Source organism: Neofelis nebulosa, chromosome 13 (assembly GCF_028018385.1).
Source record: "Neofelis nebulosa isolate mNeoNeb1 chromosome 13, mNeoNeb1.pri, whole genome shotgun sequence".
Classification (NCBI taxonomy): domain Eukaryota; kingdom Metazoa; phylum Chordata; class Mammalia; order Carnivora; family Felidae; genus Neofelis; species Neofelis nebulosa.
Genome location: NC_080794.1, coordinates 6,850,705 through 6,869,798, shown reverse-complemented (window position 1 = coordinate 6,869,798; position 19,094 = coordinate 6,850,705). Strand labels below are relative to the sequence as shown.

The 19,094-nt window shown below is 49.7% G+C and overlaps 1 protein-coding gene across 1 annotated transcript in view; it reads left to right on the top strand.

Annotated features, from left to right (window-relative positions):
- NID1 (nidogen 1) overlaps nt 1–17,317 on the top strand; it is an 83,221-nt gene extending 65,904 nt beyond the window's left edge. The window contains exons 13-20 of the mRNA XM_058696221.1: nt 786–1,004; nt 3,154–3,326; nt 6,725–6,851; nt 10,642–10,813; nt 11,796–11,953; nt 13,377–13,500; nt 14,218–14,330; nt 15,280–17,317. Coding sequence (XP_058552204.1) covers nt 786–1,004; nt 3,154–3,326; nt 6,725–6,851; nt 10,642–10,813; nt 11,796–11,953; nt 13,377–13,500; nt 14,218–14,330; nt 15,280–15,401 — 1,208 coding nt within the window. The 3' untranslated portion in view covers nt 15,402–17,317. The remainder of the gene's footprint in view (nt 1–785; nt 1,005–3,153; nt 3,327–6,724; nt 6,852–10,641; nt 10,814–11,795; nt 11,954–13,376; nt 13,501–14,217; nt 14,331–15,279) is intronic.
- The last annotated feature ends 1,777 nt before the right edge of the window (nt 17,318–19,094 follow it).

Sequence of the window (19,094 nt, the reverse complement as noted above, 5' to 3'; positions counted from 1 at the left end):
TTGGAAAATGTGCCCTGTGGTGTTTGGTCTCCCCAAATCTTTGACCTCGACTCGACGTGGATAATCAAGCAGCTTGACATGATAAAAAGGACAAATTTCAGAGAAGCAAAGTTTCCCAAAGCAAATTTCAGCGATGTCCATCCGGTGATGAATGGACAAGCCAATGTGGTGTAACCACCCTGTGGAATAGTATTCAGCCATCTAAAAGGATGGCATACTGACGGATGCTACAGGGTGAATGAGCCCCGAAGACATTGTGCCGAGGGAGAGCAGCCAGACACAACAGGCCACATGTGATATGATCCCAGTTATAGGACGTGTCCAGGAGAGGCCATCCATGGAGACAGACGGCTGGCTGCCAGGGGCTGGGAGGAGGGGGAAACAGAGAGCAGTGCTCTGTTTCTAGGTATACAGTTTCCTATGGAGCTGAGGACAGTGGATCAGAATTCGGTAGGGGTGGCGGTTGCCTCTCACCGTGACTACACGAAATGCCACGGAATTGCTCACTTTGAAATAATTTTATGGCGTGTTCGTTCTGCCTCAGTTGTCACAAACTGAAACCAAAAAGTGCTTAGCAGACAAAAGAAAACGCAAACGTAATCTTGACTGTCAAATCCCTCAACCAGGATGATAGTTTACGTTTTAGAAAACGAACAAAACAAAACCCAGTGATGAGCGGGCAGCCTCCGGGGGCCCGAGTCCAGCGTGGGTGTCCCGCAGCCACGGCTGGTGAGCACCGACCGATGACACAGCTGACCGTCTCCCTCCGTTTGTCTCTGTCGTAGAAATGGAGAAAACGCGGTGCCAGCTGGAGCGAGAACACATCCTCGGGGCGGCGGGGGCAGCAGACCCACCACGGCCAGGTCTGTTCGTCCCCGAGTGTGACGAGCATGGGCACTACGTGCCCACCCAGTGCCACGGCAGCACTGGCTACTGCTGGTGCGTGGATCGCGACGGCCGTGAGCTGGAGGGCACCAGGACCAGGCCCGGGATGAGTCCCCCCTGTAAGTCCGAGGGCAGCGCCGTGCTGGGCTTGTGTCTGAGAAGGGCCTGGGGGACCGTGAGCGTCACCGGGGGTCCAGTGCCCGTGAGCGTCACCGGGGGCCTTGCCCAGGACGCAGGTGGCACTTTGTGTCTGCCCTCTGCACCCCTCTTCTCCATCTCCCTCGCATGAACCCCACTCCCTCCATCTCTCCGTCCTTCCTCCCTCCCTCCTCATACCCGTTCTCCTCCTTTCCTGTGCAGACCTGTTCTGTACAGATGCCAGCGGGACTGGCTGCAGGGATTCTCGGTTGGTAGCAGAGGGTGCGTGTGCTGTGGGTCCCCCGGGGCACAGTCCCTGCAGTGGTGGCCTGGCCTTCCAGTGTCTGTGGTGTTGGGACATTGAAGGCCTGGGAGAGGCCGACCCAAGCCCTTCCCTGGGAGGCGCTGGGCAGGGAGTAGGGGCCTGTGTGCAGCCCAGCGGGGCTGTGCGGCTCGGGACCCGAATGGCCTCAGTCTCGGCTTCCTCAGCCTCTACCCAGCAGAGGAGCAGAACAGTCTCTTGGATGGATCCCGGCTCTAAAATCCTGCCTCTGTCTCAAACGTAGGAAGTGGTAGCTGTCACAAGTTACCAAAATCAGATGCAGTCAGTCCTTGAATCTCCATTCTCCATACAGCTAATAATCAGGGATTGACCCCCTACCAGATATTTTCCAGAAGCTGCTAAGAGGCTGCTAAGTGAGCAGGAAGTGGTCATTAATCCATCCGGACAATGTTCACTGAGCTTCAGATGCTGGGGTCAGTGCTGGGGGTCCAGAAGGGGGAGTCACAGTGTGGCACCCAGAAGGTCAGAGGACAGGTGAACAGGTGCAGGGCAGGGAGAGGAGCTCTGTGAGAGAGGAGGGGGCCGGGAGACCCAGAGGAAGGTGTCCCTGGCTTCTGTGGGCATGGGGGGCTAGTTGGGGAAGGCTTTCCAGAGCAGATGGTGTGAACCAAGTTATTGGGGGGGAGGGGCTGGGGTTGAGAGGCCGATTCCAGGCAGCAGGAGCAGGCTGAGAGCTCACAGACATTGCAGGGGTGTCTGTCCTGTGGGAGGGGAGTCTAGGTGAGGATCTGAGACGCCCAGCAGAGGGGCCTGGGGTTGATCACGAGGGCAGCTGGGAGTCCGGGGAAGGTCTTGAGCAGGCATTGATGCCACCAGATGTAGGTTTTAGACAGATTGCTGGTTGGACCGTGGAAGCCGAGAGAAGAGTAAGAGGCCCCTGGGGGAGGGGAGGGGCCGTCCAGGTGCTGAAAACTAATCCAGGTGAGAAGCTTCGAGGGAACGGACCTCAGGGGCTGGCAGTGAGTTTGGAGAGGAGGGATGAACTCCAGAGAGAGTAAAGACGTCAGCCAGATGGGTTTATGTCACTGACTGGGCACAAGGAGCAAGACGTGGAAATGGCCCCAGTGACGACCAGGTCCAGCCCTCTCTCTTCAGAGAGCGGGAGAGAAGGCCCAGGAAGAGCCATGACTCATCCACACAGCAAGGGAATGGAGGGCTGGGTCTGGGACCCAGGCTTCCTGACCCCCACTCTGTGCCCCTCACCCTTCTCTGTCGTCAGGGGAGCCGGGGCGTCGTGCTGGGCATCGGGGTCAGCATTTAGGAGGCGAGGCGGAACCTGGGGGCGAATTAGTCTCTGATCCTCCTTCTGTCCCTGAAAGCCCAGAAGGGCCGTGTTCCCGCACGGCAGTGGGTGTGACCCTCGCCCACCACGGGGACAGGGTGCGTGGGGCTGCTTCCCTGCTAGTCCCCCCAGCATTGGGAAGCTTAGTGCCTGCCACTGGGAAGTGAGTTCCCTGCGGGCAGGGCTTTCCAGGGGCTGTTTGGGTTCACTGCCTCGGCCTGTGCCCAAAGCAGGACGTGAATGGTCGCATTATTTCTATTTCTATTTCGGGGAAGTCCAGGCCATTTTTTTCAAGTGACCTTTAATGGCAGACTCATGCCCCACCTCCTCTTCCTCACAAATGCCCTTTGACTGAGGTCTTTCTGCAACTTGTGCTTTTAGACACAAATGGGCATTGAGTAGCTGTGCGCCTGTGGTGCCATGAAGCTGGCGTGACCCCGTGTGTGTGTTTGTGTGCACTCCTCCTGCACAGAGGCTTTGCTCATTGACATCTCCTGCCACCTAGGTCTGAGTACAGTGGCCCCCCCGATTCACCACGGACCCTCTGTCCCCACTGCTGTGATCCCTCTGCCACCTGGGACCCACTTACTCTTTGCTCAGACCGGGAAGATAGAGCGCCTCCCCCTGGAAGGAAGCACCATGCAGAAGTCAGAAGCCAAGACGCTGCTTCATGCCCCGGTGAGTGCTGGCTTCGTGCACTTGGTGACAGCTTCTGCTTCAGCGACCCGGAAAAACAAGCAGGGTGTAGTTAGACCAGTACCGGGGCTTGACCCCTGGACGCGGGAGCCTCTTGATTCCACGTGACCGCAGGTGTCCGTCTCTAGACGGGGCCACTGTGTTCCCGAGCTGCCTGTGTAGCTGGGAGGGCAGGAGCAGAATCGGGAAGGCCATGGGGAGGCCACTGTGGTGTCTGACCCCTCGGGTGGGGCATCACACGAGTTGGCAGATCTGGTCTGTGTGCGTCTCCCAGGTCTGACCTTGCCCTTCCTGCTCAGTACAGTGGCTCGTGTTTGGCAGACCATCGCCTCAGGATCCTCAAATCTGCCCCGAGGCGGTAACAGCTTCGGCTTAGAGCTTTCCAAAGCATCAAAGATGCATTCTGCGAGTTGGGGAATTTTTGTCTGTTAGGGGTTGGATGCTTCTGAAAAGCTGTTCTGTTTCATTTGTGATTCTGACCCCCTCTCGCCAAGAAACCAGACCTGAGACCTGGGGGCTTCCGGCGGGATTGGGTCAGGGTTGCCAGAGCAGTGGGGCGGAAGGGGGGGCGGCCCTCAGGTCCCGTAAGGAGTGAAGACGCTTTTCAAATCCCCTCCTAATTAGCCTCGATTGGATTCGTGTTCTTCTCCTGCACAAAACCCTCTGACGGGCTCTCCCTTCACACAGAGTGAATCCAGTTCTTCCTTCGTCCTCTGGCCACCTCCTCCATCCCATTTCCTGCCACTATCCCCCCACTCTCCAGCTTCAGCTCTCTGACCCTCTGGCTGGTCCTCAACACACCACGCACATTCCCACCTCAGGACCTTTGCACCTGCCTGGAGTCCTCTCCCTCCCAGACCCTTCTGCAGTGCACTGCCTCGCCTCACTCAGATTTCTGTTGGCACATCACCTCTCTGAGAGGCCTGACCTGGCCACCCTGGCCACACTGCTCTCTGCCCCCTTATCCTGCTTTGTGTTCACCATAGCACTCAGTACTGCTCGATACATTATGTGTCAGTGTATATGTTCTGTATCCGATGTATCTATTCCCGCTAGGAACATAAGCATGCCAGACCAGAAACCATCCACCTGTTTCATAGAAGTATTTGTTTCACAGCAGTGTTAGAGCCAAAACAGTGCTTGGCACTCAGAACATAGCTGCCGAATGAATAAGTGATCTTTGTATTGTCCTGTTGCCTTACTGACACACAAATCCCTTTGAGGGTGAGCATCATTCTCATTTTGTGTCCTCTCAAGCACACGCTCACGTAGCGGGAGTGGGCTAGGTTCCCTGTGAAAGTCATTGTCGCCCACGATGAAGGGAAGAGGTTAAATGTCAAGGGAGGCTGTGAAAAGCAGAAAATGGAGGTGGGGCCGGTGGAGGGGAGGGCACTGATACAATAGGAGAGATACTCACTGTTCTTTTATTTTGTGTCTTGTGTATTGTTACCATTTTTTAATTTTTTTAAAAAATCTTTATTTACTTTTGAGAGAGAGAGTGTGTGAGCAGAGGAGAGGCAGAGACAGAGGGAGAGAAGCAGGCTCCAGGCTCCGAGCTGTCAGCACAGAGCCCGACACGGGGCTCAAACTCACAAGTGTGAGATCATGACATGAGCCGAAGTTGGACACTTGACCGACTGAGCTGCCCAGGCGCCCTGTTTCTGCCATTTCTAACCACTTCTCAATGATGGTGTGACTGTCACCACCATCCCATCTCCAGAACTGTTTTCTTCATCCCAAACAGAAACTCGGTCCCCGTTAGATAATAACTCGCTCCTTCCCCAGCCCCTGGCAACCTCTAGTCTGCTTCCTGTCTCTATGGATTTGACTCCTCTGGGTGCCTCATATATTTGGAACCATCTGGTATTTATCCTTTTGGAAGGGGCTTACTTGACTTAGCATCATGGCCTCAAGGTTCATCCATGCTGTAGCCCGTGCCAGACTTTTCCTTCCTTCTTAGGCTGGATAATATTTCGTTGTATAGATTTACCACATTTTGTTTACCTGTTCATCCTTCGATGGACATTTGAGAATATTGCTGCTGTGGGGATGTATGCACCAACGTCTGTTCACATCCTTGCTTTCACTTTTTTTAAGGATGAGCCAGACCCGGAATTTCCTAATCATATGGTAATTCTGTGTATGTTTTCTTTATATTTTGAGAAACTTGCCATACTGTTTTCCTTAGCTGCACCATTTTACATTCCCGTGAGCGTGGTACAAAGATCCCACTTTCTCTAAATCCTTGTTGATACTTAAGATTTTTAATTATTAATGCTAGTCATCCTAATATGTGTGAAGTGCGACCTCGTCGTGGTTTTGATTTGTGTTTCTCCAACAAGCGATATCTGCATCTTCTCAAGTACTTATGGACCGTCCGTGTATCTTCTTTGGAAAAATGTCTACTCATATCCTTTGCCTATTTTGTAATTGAGTCATTTGTTGTTACTGAGTTGTAGGAGTTCTTCATATATTTGCTTTGCCTCACTTTGCATTTCCATAGACATTTTAGAGTAAGCTTCTAAGATTCTACCAAAGGGAAAAATAAAGCCTACTGGGATTTTGATACAGATGGCATTGAATCTTTAACTCTGTTTAGGGGAAGTTGATATCTTAGCAATATTAGATGTTACAATCTATTCAACTAATTTATCTCTTCATTTATTTGGGTCTTCTTTAATTTCACTTTGTGATGTGTTAATAGCGTTTAGTGTAGAATCATGCACATTTAAAAATATTTGTTCTTAAATACTTTGTTTTGAATGTTATTTTAAACATTACTCTCTTAAATTTTTTATTTTGTGCTAGTATGTAGAAACACCATTTTATATTGCCCTTGTACCTGCAACCTGGCTGGATTCAATTGGTAGTTATAATAGTTCTATAGATTCCCTGGGATTTTCTACAGAAACAATCAAGTTGTCTTAGAGTGGTTTTACCTCTTCCTTTCCAATATTTGTCTTTTTAAAAAATGATCTTTAGGTAGGCAAAGGTTGCTTAGATGATGTAGAAAAAGTGTAAGAGAAGCAATCATGAATTGAACTTAATAAATACTTAAAACTTGTGCTCTGTTAAAAACACCATTAAGAAAAAACCCAAAACAACAACAACAAAAAGAAACTGAAAAAAACTACATAATGAGTGGAAATACACACACACACACACACACACACACACACACACGACAGAAGTTTTTAGCTGAACTATATAAAGAACTTCTACAGCTCAGTAATAAACATTTTTAAGTGGACTCAAGACTTGAAGACCTTTCATAAAATAAAGGTGTCTGAATGCCAGGAAGCACATGGAAGATTCCCACCATCACTGGTCACTCAAATGCTAGTGAGTGGGCCACTCTTATGGCTGGTCTGCACTTCCAGGATAAAGTCATCATTGGCCTGGCCTTCGACTGTGTGGACAAGATGGTTTACTGGACCGACATCAGTGAGCCTTCCATTGGGAGAGCCAGTCTGCATGGCGGAGAGCCAACCACCATCATTCGGCAAGGTGGGCAAGCAAATACCGTTCTTCCTTCTTGGTTTGGCTTCTGGAAGCCCAAAGGGTTCCTGGGAGAGAGCAGAGGAGTGGGCGTATGGTTGCATACAGGATATGGTGATTTGAGGCTGACTGGGTCCTTGGCCTCAACGCCACCCTTTCCAGCCTTCTCTGGAAAGTCCTCCAAGGACTTATTGTTAAATCGTGAACACCTTAGCTGGGACTTGTGGCTGGCCTTAGATGAATAAAGTTAAAACAGGTAAGTGCCCACGCCTTTCTCTAAAAGCTTATGTACCCAGTTTTAATGAACAGTAAGGGCCAAACTCCACCATCCGCTTTGGACATGCATTTCTCCTCTGCCTGTTGAGCCTAGACTTGATTCTCAGAATGCCTGCCCCATGGTATGCTCCACTGGGATTTCCCCAAAGGCAACAGGCAGATGATCATAAAGTTGGGAGGGTTACACGCATATTGGCAAATATCGTCCCTGATAGCTGTCTATTCCCAAGACAGTTTTCAAGTCAAAAGTTGTCACTTCAACCTGTGACATCGTGGTGGTGGTGGGGAGATGTCTTTTCTACCTTAGCTCCACTGGCACCTGTTCTGATGGCCTGTGTCAGAGGAGTGCAGCAAATCGGGCTGGGCTTCCATAGACATTCCTCAAATTTCAGTTGCATTACTGGTAATGAGGTGCACGACGCTTTGGCACAGCCTCCCCCTCAGCATTTCACCTCAATTCCTTAACTTGTAGAGGTTGATTAAGGTCAAGAACTCTATGCGTTATTGTAATGCCTACATTCAACAAGTCACGACTATTTTATGTGGATATGTTTTCTCAAGATTAAAGACCATTACAGCCAAAATCCAAGGGTCTGTACAAATTCACCTTTACTGAAAAGGTCAAATATTACATGTTGCTAAGTCAGTAACTCAGCGGCTGACTTGCAGGTATTTTCAATCGAAAGACATCGTGGGGGCGCTTGGGTGACTCAGTAGGTTGAACATCCAACTCTTGATTTTGGCTCAGGTCATGTTCCCAGGGTGGGGTCATGGGATTAAGCCCGGCATCAGGCTCTGTGCTGATCGTGAAGCCTGCTTGGAATTCTCTCTTTCTCTCCCTCTGCCCCTCTCCCCTGCTTGCGTTCTCTATCCCTAAAATAAAAAAGAAAGAAGAAAGAAAGAAAGAAAGAAAGAAAGAAAGAAAGAAAGAAAGAAAGAAAGAAAGAAAGAAAGAGAAAAAGAAAGACATTGTTATGCCAATGATAGTTGTATAAAATCATCTTGTTTCCTCTGCAAAACACTGAAATCAAAGATACGGTTTCAAAATGTATGAGCCTCGTTCGGTATTTCTTTTTACTTGGGGCTGCACGTCACTTTTCCCACTTCCAATTTAATGTTTCTCTAATAATTGATGTTCCGGAAGGGTGCCTATGGGGCAGTTCTTTTCCTTTCTTGGCTCCTTCACAAAAGATGATCAACAGGAACCAGGCTGAGGTTGAGTTAAATATGTCTAGCTTTGGACATAGACCCTGACTCCTTTTCTGGAAGCTGACATGCTATTTAAATAATGTCTGGTAGTTTTCATGGTTTCGTTTAATGAGCAGAATTTTGAAAATGCCTTTTTGCATCGTGTGTGTGTGTGTGTGTGTGTGTGTGTGTTAAAAATGTTGTTGCTATTGTCTGTGATTTGACTTCAAAACCCAGTGGAAAAGGGGAATAGGTCATCATTGCTATTTCCTGTTGCTTCTGGAACTGATAATTATCCAAGAAAGCTTTAAGCACAGTAAGAAACATTCCAGGCCAAAAGTCCACTGTGAAAACACAGAATTAAACTAGAATGCGATCTTTGTAGAAGAAAGCTCACTGGGAATAAATTTTCTTTTATTTACAAATAAAAACAGTTATTGAAAAATAATTTTTTAAATATTTAAATAAAGGAGAAAGAAACTTCCACTTAAATCTTCATTGTGGTACAGGCTGGTGCATCCCTAGTGAGTGGAAGAGGGGGTATGTATCTCCTCTCTAGTTCATGCAGCCTGAATCCTAAGCTTCTCTTTCTTTCCTTGAGTTAAACTCCTAACCAAACATCTTTAATCAGGATCATCATCTGTTTCCTTTTGACATCAGCAGTGTGGAATATATTGCCTTGCTGTCTTCCCTAATTGCCCTGACTGCACAGTAAAGGGGGAGGCTTTCCAGACCTTCCCTTTGGCATGATAGTTCATAAAGTAGTGTTTTCCTGGTTGGAGGAGGTTTGATTGCTCTTGGGTTTGAGGTCAGGGTCAGAGCTGTTGATAAGGAACCAGAGAGACATGGAGTTTCTGGGTTCCTCTGGATATCTTGCAAAGTACTGTCACTGAACAGCCTTTTCTCTCCCACTTTTCTGTCTGTGTGTCTGAGTGACTGGTGTCCTGGCCGAGAATGTGCTCATTCCAGATACACCCCCAGAATGATTTATTCTGCCTTTGTCTGAAAGTCGGAGGAGGTCTTTGGAGGTCAGGCTCGCTGTCCCTTCACCTCTAGGGACGTGGGAAACAGTTTCATACTTTACAAATCTCTACTTTTGGTTTGAATAACAAAAATCTTGTTTGAGTGCTGTTTCTAATTCTTAATAAACTGCCTCTGGCTGGGGTCCTTTCTGGGGGACGGGGCTGTGGTGTTTCCAGCATCCAGGGTCATGGTCATATTAGGAGTCTAGTGGAGGCTGATACGAGAGAGCGGACGTTCTAAACCATTTCCACGCTGATGAAAGAACACATGGGGGCATGATTTCCTCGTATCCAGGATCCCTCGGGTAGGATGGCTTCATCCTTGGCCTCTTCTGCCTCCTGCTTACACTTCCAGCCATACTAAGTGATCTTCAGTTCTCTGATCAGTAGAGGGGAGGGAATCCTAAGTGACACTACTAAAACCCTGGTGGGGTTCTGATGTTTCATTTGCTTTTATTTATAGTCCGGAAACCATTAGTTCGGTGGCTCTGAAGGTTCCTGCTGCGGCTGGCTTACTCTGTGGCAGCCCTGGCTTGGAAATCAGTTACTTAAAACCTAGTGAGGACTTTCTGGGAATGCTATATGCGATCACCGACACCCTTCTTTGTACTCCTGATACCTGTGCAAAAGTAGTAACAGCTGTGATTTCTTGCAGTTACTCCTCTGAGATGACCCTATTTCCCCAATAACTAATGAACAAGGTGTATGGATTTGTTGCATTTTTCTATGCCCTCCCCCCTCCCGTGCTTGCGGGTTAAGCTCGAAGCTCTTTAACACGGGCATCCTAACTTCATCTCTGGGCACTCTCCCGTCCTCATGGACTCCAGCCATACAAAATCATGCTGTATCCAATCTTCTCTTTTATACTTAGGTGCGGGTCCCACTCCCTGGAAGCCCGCATCCAGGATCTTTGCCTGACAAACTCCTGTGGGTCCTTGGGGAGCCAGCTTTACGAGGTGTTGTCGCCCTCAGAAATCCCTCCCAGGTCTCCCCAGGCTAAGTCTAGTGTCTCCCTCCATGTTCCCATAAAACCAAAACTCAGTCTGAATTGAGATTGGTTGCAAGTTCCTGGAAACCAGGGCCACCACTTAGGCGTCATTATGGGCTTGGTGCATAATGAGATGTCGGCCGAGTGAACGAGTGACATTGTCACTTTGACTGTGGCTCATCTGATCAGCAACATGCATTTCATGTTCCCATTTGTTTTTCCAAAGTGCAAGGATTGAACACGGAGGGGAATAACACTGAGTAATCCACAAAACCTAATCTTAACTTGCTTTAAAAACCCAGAAGTATGCCGTGTTTGATTCTAGATCTTGGAAGCCCAGAAGGCATTGCCCTCGACCATCTTGGCCGCAACATTTTCTGGACTGATTCTCACTTGGATCGAATAGAAGTTGCAAAGCTGGATGGGACCCAGCGCCGGGTGCTGTTTGAGACTGACTTGGTGAATCCCAGAGGCATCGTAACGGATTCCGTGAGAGGGTATCTTTGTGTAAATCTGTGTAAATCTATTCGACTTGCAGCTGCTCTTTCAGATACTCTCAAATGTCAGGCTCTAATGCCAGCATCCGTCTCCTGAAGTGAATGAGTTCCAGGATGAACAGGTCTACAGCTGGTGCCTTACAGATATGCACTGTGAAATGCCAGAACATTTATTACAGTTCCCTGTGACCATGGACTTGATCAACCATGTTCTACTTGTAAATCTTTTAGGAAGGGACTTTCTAAGTTCACAGCTCAGAAATTGGGTATTTCCATTCGAGTCGAATGTGGATAAACACTTCTTGTACCAGCCCCAGAATGGTGTCCAAGTGGCATAAATGTACCCCTGGGGCTGAGACCCACACAGCATGGACACCTTAGAGACCCCTTCCTGGGGGCTTTGTCATCACATCAATGCTTTTTTTTCTTTTCCCTACAGTTAGTTTTAAATCTTACCTGCGAGACCTTTTGCACCTCATGCTGTGATCCCTTCCCTGTGAGACCACACCCCCAGTTCTATGGCCGCTTGGCCACCTCCCCCCCTATGGCAGACACCTCAGCCACCAACTCTATCAACATCTACTTCTGTGCCCGAGCCCCTGGGTCCACTATGCACCCCTGTGTAGTGACAGCATGTAGGAATCCCCAGATGTTTATCTCAGGTGTGTGTTATTTTGTGTTCTTTTATATAGCTTTATGGAGATATGCTGTATCAGTTACGTTTAAGGAAAGTGAAGTCATAATACCAGAATAACCAAACTCAAACCAAGAACCAAACCCAAGTATCTTCTGCAAAGGAAAAGGTGTCTTATCATCTCCAGACCCCTTTTAGCCATCCTGGGTTTTAATGTGTTCATCGTGGGTTCTCTTAAAGTTTTTTCTTTTTTTAAATAAAATTTTTCTCATCCATCTTTGTTATTTCTTTGTTATTCCTCTTATAACATCTTTGTTGTTCCTCTTTCCCTTCCTTTTCCTCCTGCAGGAACCTTTATTGGACAGACTGGAACAGAGAAAGCCCCAAAATCGAAACTTCCTATATGGACGGCACAAACCGGAGGATTCTGGTGCAGGATGATCTGGGCCTGCCCAACGGGCTTACATTCGATGCCTACTCGGCTCAGCTCTGCTGGGTGGACGCAGGTGACGAAGAGCCCCGCGCCTGGCTGCTGGGGTTGCAACAGTGCTTTTTCCTTTTAACCTAAACAGTTATTCTCACCCACTGTAGGCTGGGATCTGTTATGGGGAAGAGAGTATAAGATACCTGTTTTATTTTCCTACACAAAAATCAGCTGCCTGTCTTTGCTCTGAAATGCATGGTTTCTATCGGCTTGACGGTGTCCAGGGCAAGTGTTCCATCTTTAAATCAGGGGTCAGCCAATCCTAGCCCGTGAGCCACATCCAGCCAGCCGCCTGTTTTGGTACGAGTCAGGTGCTATAAATGGTTTTTATTTATTCATTGTTTTGAGAGAGAGCAGGAGAGCAACAGAGAAAGAGGGAGAGAGACAGAATCCCAAGCAGGCTCCATGCTGTCAGCACAGAGCCTGACATGGGGCTCGAACTCATGAACCGTGAGATCATGACCTGAGCCGAGATCATGACCTGAGCCGAGATCAAGAGTCAGACGCTTAACTGACTGAGCCACCCAGGCACCCCTGGGTTTTACGTTTTTAAATGTTACATTTTAAAAGGTTCCATAAAAAAATGCCTCCATAGTGTCCTCGATTTTGCCTCTTGGCCCACAAAAGCTAAATTAATTACTGTCTGGCCCTTTGAGAACAAGTTTGCTGACCCTTAGAGTTGTTCTCATCCTATTATTATCTCTGCATTATGCAATTTGTGACTTCCATCCTGTCACTTGCATCTGTTCCCCAAGGGCTCAGGCAAGACTTGTGGAGCCAGGGAAGAGAGGCATGGGGTCCTGATGTGAGCCCCTGGCCTGGGGTGTCCCTCAGGGGAGGGATGTGGGCTCAGTCGGGGAGCAAGGTCAGGCACATCCCTCGAGTGCCTGTGGAGTACCTGCCCTGTTCCCAATACTGTCAGATACTCAGGGCCGGTGTGGAGGGCGGTGCAGGGACTGTACCACAGGAGGGAAGCACGCATAATTAAATCAAAATGCAAGCCGTGATCTGGCCCCAGTGTAGGCACTGATAGGAGGCTGTGCGGGGCTGCAGCCGAGGTGCAGGTTAGCAGTTGTTAAGAGCTCTGACTGCAGGGAGGGAGGGCCTGGGAGGCTTCAGGGGGCGTAGGGACTTGAGTGAGAGCTGGAAGACGTCCTCGTTCCCACCGGGTCCCCAGCTGCTCTGGGAATGGGCGGGACAAGGAATGGTCCTCTGCCCAGCCCACATGGGAACCAGGTATGGGTTCCCCAGCGGAGGTGGGTGTTGACCAGTGAGAGGGGCAAGGCAGGATGAGGAGACCGCTTTCTGCTGTTGAAGAGCAAGTCATGTGTGTTGCCCGGGATCTGTCATCGTAAGGCTGACTTTCTGTCACCCTTGCCTCCGTTCCTCGTTTTGACACCAAGGGGCCATTTCTTCTATGAACGGCTTGTCTTTGCTCCACACAGGCACCAGTCGGGTGGAGTGTCTGAAGCCCGGGCAGCCGAGCAGACGGAAGGTTCTCGAAGGGCTCCAGTATCCTTTCGCTGTTACGAGCTATGGGAAGCATCTGTATTACACAGACTGGAAGATGTACGTGAGCTGTTGCAGCGTGGGGGGCAGGGGGGAGGGTGGGGGCGGGGTATGTGGTGGCGGGGGAGCAGGAGCCTGCCACCCTGTCTCGGGGAGGCCAGGCCCTTCCCATGTGGCCTCTCGGCTTGACCTTCCAGGATACCTGCCCTCTGCCTCGCCCTTCTGCCTGTCAGGAGGGGAGGGCTTAGAAGGGTGAGGGCCGGGCTCCTTGGGGGCCAGGAGGGGCCGTTTACCATCCCAGGGCTCCCGGATGGGCAGCTTCAAGTCTGTGAACTTGGACTTCATGAGCATGTCTGTTCTTCCCCCAGGAGCTGGCCCAGGCTCACTTGGCCGGCGGGCTCCCCACCTACCCCATGCCCCCACTTCATTCTATTTAAACTGTGACATTCCCACAGCCCCTTCTTGACCACCTCTTCCTGCAAAAAGGAGGAAGCAGCTGTGGCCACGGGCATCTGGAGAGAAAGCCGATTTCCCAGCCTGGAATTTAGAGCTGAGGGGCAGAGCTAGCTCAACTTTGTCCTTTTTTTTTTTAAAGAGGCCAGAGAAATGCAGGCTTGTTCCCACCACAGGAGGAGGGGAGGATGGGTAGGAAGTGAGCCCAGCGTGTCCCCTCACGGCCTCCAGTTTATCCCCAAAACCCCAGAAGACGCTGCCCAGTAGACAGAAGGTTGGAGCCACCAGATGTGTCTTTACTTGCCGCCCTTTGGTGTTTTGTAGGAGTTCTGTGGTTGCTGTAGATCTTGCCATTTCCAAAGAGACGGATACCTTCCACCCCCACAAGCAGACCCGGCTGTACGGTGTCACCACGGCCCTGTCTCAGTGTCCCCAAGGTAACGCCCCTGTGCTCTTGCCGTTCAGGGGCCAGGGATGCTCTGTGGCTCCACGCCTCCACCCTGCCTGCTGCCTGTGGGGCCTCCACCTGCCCTGGTCACATGGCAGGCAAGACGCACTCCCTTCCATCGAGGGCCTGCATTGTTTAATAAGTGAGCCAAGTCGATACCTAGGAAACATTAGGCAATGAACTGGAAATGGTGGACAAGGGGGAGGAAAAGGATTGAATCTTGGGCCGGGTCTAGAAGTATGTGGTCTCCGGGTTCCAGATAGGAACATCCGTGTTACGGTCTCTGTGGCTTTAAGGGTCCCTCCACTTGGCCTAACAGCCACAATAGTAATTACCTCTAATAATAATCACAGACACGGACAAGGTGCTTACCGTGAGCTGGGTCCTTTACATATGTGAACACGGTGGGCTAAGTGCCTTGTGTTAGCTAGTTCGCTTAATCCTCATGGCGACCGCACGAGGTAGGTACTATTTGTGTGCCCATTTTATGCATAAGGACACGGAAGCCACTAGCCCGAAGTCACAGGGCTCACAGTGGTGCAGCAGGAGGGCCAGCCAGGCAGCCTGGCTCCAGGACCTGCTGTGTTGCCTCTTGGGAGACCTCTCCCCTCCCTCACCCCCCTTGGCTCCCCGCCTCCCCGAGGCCAGTGCGAAGCCGAGTGGACAAGCTAGACAGAGAGCCCTCTGTGCTTGAAAACCCCAGCTGCGTGTTACAACCAGAGCCGGAAGACCCTCCCTGAGACCATCGATAACGTTCATGGTAAATCCGCACAGTCCCCAACTCAGAAATCAGTGTTTTTGCCCTCTGGCAAATCCATCACCGTGAGGATTCCCTTTCTGGAAGCACCCACACACTTGGTCTCCTGGAAACCGAGAAGGGCACTGATGGGCGGGCTCTTCTCTTAGATGGCTGTTGGACTGACCTCTGCCTTTCCCAGGTCACAACTACTGCTCGGTGAACAATGGTGGCTGCACCCACCTCTGCTTGGCCACCCCCGGAAGCAGGACCTGCCGTTGCCCTGACAACACCCTGGGAGTTGACTGCATCGAGCGGAAATGAAGACAAGAAGGCCTCATTCCCTCGGCAGGTACTCAGCGTCACCCTACTTGAAAGGGTCCAGACTGAAAACTGTCCGACCTGGTGGCTATCAGGCCCAGGTCCTACCCAGCCTGAGCCCCGACAGTATTCCCCTCACTGTTCCCCAAAACATATGCCCCCGGCTTCTGGAATGGGAAAGCCCCTTCCCCCTCCACAAAGACAGAAAACCCTGACTCCGGATTATGTGCCCATCCCAGTGCTCTGGAAACTGTCCCCAGTTTATGCCCCCCCCCCCCCCCCCGTGATGAGCAGGGCCCGCCCAGGCCTGAGCTGCCCCCTCCCCCTGTGGCCTTATAAGCTCAGCCTCACTCTGATACACCCACCATCCTGTTAACTCCCCGACGCACCAGCCAGGGCCACCTGGGCAAGGCCGTGAATGAAGGAGGGAGTTAACCCTCCCCCTCTTTTTTTCTCTTGGTGCTCTGATTTCCCTCTTCATGCTCCTGGCTTTCTACTCCCAAGTTCTATAGCACCTGCATCCTGCCCAAGGCCCCCATCATAGTGAGCGAGCCCTGCCGTTTTGTTCAAAACCCACCTGGTCTTAGGGCCATGTGGATACGTATGGTCGATCGTCAGCATTCCCTCCCAGATAAGTTACTGGCAGTTGGGCAGCAGCCCTTGGTAGGCCAAGCCCTTCAATCAAAGGAGTGTCCAGTGGTAGGAATTTCAACACGTAGAGTCGGGTTTTGAGGACGAGGATTCTTGGATGTGCCTTAAATTACACCATTGGATACCAAACGATCCCACTTTGCCCAAAGCACCTGGATCCGAGCATCTGGTCTCTTGAGCAGCATGGCCCCACTGGGGGCTGGTGCCAGTGGTGACGGGTCTATAGGCCTTCATCTCCCACCTCCACTGGTGAGAGCCAACCTACAGTCAGTCAGCATGAGCCCGTGTCTCCTTTGTTTCCCCCTCTGTTCACGGCTCTTGCTGGCTGTGTTCCCACCTACGAGGGCCAGAGTGAGTATTTATACTCCTGACCCAGACCCGTTATTGCTCATTGGTGTAATTAAAGGGACCGTCGCCACATTTCACGTTTATGTTTCTACAGTTTGTTTAGAAACATCTCCTGGCCGTACGAGCAGCTAGTGTTATCTTTTTATCAGCTGCCGCCCCGAGGTGCAAAACAGTAGGGATTTTGGATTGAAAGTGGGGCATGAGGAGATGGAGTCTGTAAAGATTGGGGTAAGGGCGCAGAGAAGGCTCAGCAGAAAGTGTCACAAAGAGGTTGGTCAGGAGCAGGAGTGGAAAACCCAAGAGGAAAGGGGAGAAGAAGGTATTTAGCAACGGCAAGAAGGAAAAACTCTCCAAAGAGAAAACGACACATTTTGCCAAAGGACACCTTCGCTTGAGGACGTGGAAGAATTTGTCTGTTTTTCTCCTTGGGGAAGAGGTCCTTCCCTTATCTGCAAACCTCAGTACACTCATCACCCCTCCAGCCCATATCCCCTCCTCACTTTGTCCTCATGTGCTGCGGCATCGCAATGGAGCCTGGACCCGGAACGAGCCTTGCCCTGAATGATCGGAGTTCCTTCTGAGAGCCAAACACATTCCCGAGAATCACGCAGTTTGGGGAACGTGTGGGTCTTTTATCCAGCCCAGCCCCATGAATTAGTTTCACCTTTTTATATTTATCATTCCATATCAAGCCCTCTATATCAAATGTTCGTCATGATTTTGTATAATTTTTATAACTATTTTATTCATTCTACTAGATTCTTTCTAAAAGTTTTCAGACGGTAAATTCTCAAACTGTGGAAACCACTGAAGGTGCTTATTAACTGTTCCCCCCAGATTTTTACAAGTATTGGATGATTCCTTGAGTTTACAGTTGTATAAATATCAGCGCAGAAAATAAAATTTTTTCGTAAAAAAAAGTCTTTATGCTTTTTGAATAAAGAGATTTAATGTTGGGGGCTGATTCACAATGAGAAGATCGCCGTTTAATAATCTGCAAAATCTTGGGGTGTCTGGGTGGCTCAGTGGGTTAAGCGTCCCACTCTCGATTTTGACTCAGGTCATGATCTCACAGTTTGTGAGTTCGAGCCCTGCATTGGGCTCTGCACTGACAGTGTGGAACCTGCTTGGGATTCTCTCTCTCTCTCTCTCTCTCTCTCTCTCTCTCTCTCTCTCAAATAAATAAATAAAACTCTTTTAAAAAAATCTGCAAAATCTGTGGCACCCCCAGTATTACAAGGGGTGGTTTGTTTCCCAAAAAAGACTTAGGGGCTTATTGAATTAAAAAATCATTCTACCAGGGACCCCAAACCACCCTTTTGGACATTGTTTTCGTGTTCTAGAAAACTGTTCTTCAACCGCAGGCAATGGAGTTTCCTAACTCGATTCTGAAGATGAGCCGTGTTTTTTTCTTTTCCCTCTCCTCACCTCCAGAAGGAACAAAGACACTTTCCTGGCACTGACCATGGCCTGAGATCCCTGGACTGTTCCGTGCTGGCCCTTGGGTGGGATGGGAATGGGGCTTTGACTTGGATAGAGCGAAGGGGGGGCTCAGAAGTTGCAGGGGTGATGATGCTCAGAGCTGCTGTTGTAGGCAGAAGGGAACTGGTACTCGAGGGCCTGTGTGGGACATGACAGCATCCGTGGGACCAGTGACAGCCTGCCAACATGAACTTCCTAAAGGGGACAGCTTCTATTTGGGCTAAAACTTACAGCGTTTTAGGTTCATAAAACCTAGTTACCTAAAGGGTACATCAAGGCAGATGGCAGAGTGGGGTGGTCCAGGGATACATCTCTACTGAGACAAGGACTGCACTGGCAGGAGCTGTCTGCATGAACTACTTTGGATCTCTAGATGTAAGAAAACACAGCTGCACCCCGGGGAGAGCTTGATGAAGAGGCTGCTGAATTTCGGTCAATTTCAGCCTTTCCTGAGTTGTGGTGGCCATCCGCCATCATGCAGCCCCACTGTGGGGCAGAAGGGACAGCAGCCCGAGCTCCTAGAGTGGCATTGCTGGGGCCAGGGTGGGCCATAAGGACCTTGTTCTCCAAAAATCAGGGTTGTGTGTTCTGATTGCTGACTGCTGCTTTTAATCGTTGGGGGGCCAGCACATGGAAAAAAGTCTTGAGGACCTTAGATTTGACAATGGTTTCTTGTAGATGACATCAAAAGCCCAAACCTCAAAAGAAAAACAAATAGATCGGTCTTCAAAATTAAAAACTTGTGTGCACCAAAGGACACAACTAAGACAGCAAAAAGACAACCAACCCATGGAAGGGGAGAAAGTATTTGCAAATCCTGGTTAGTATCCAGAGTATATAAAGAACTACAACTCAGCAGTGACCATAACAAAAAACCCAATTCAAAAGTGGACAAAAGATTTGAATAAACATTTTTTTTTCAAAAGAAATCTACACATGGCCAATAAGTGGACAAAAAGATGCCCAACACCATTCATCATTAGGGAAATGCAAGCCAGAAGCACAATTAGATGTCACTTCACATCAGTTAGGATGGCTGTCAGAAAATCAAAACCAAAACCAAGCAGGCAAACAAAAAAGACCAGAAAATAATAAGTGTTGAGGAGGATTTGGAAAATGGAAGCCTTGTGCATAGCCAGTGGAAATGTAGACTGGTGTAGCAGGAAGGAAGGCAGCTTTGTGGTTCCTCAAAAAGTTGGATAGAAAATTACAGTA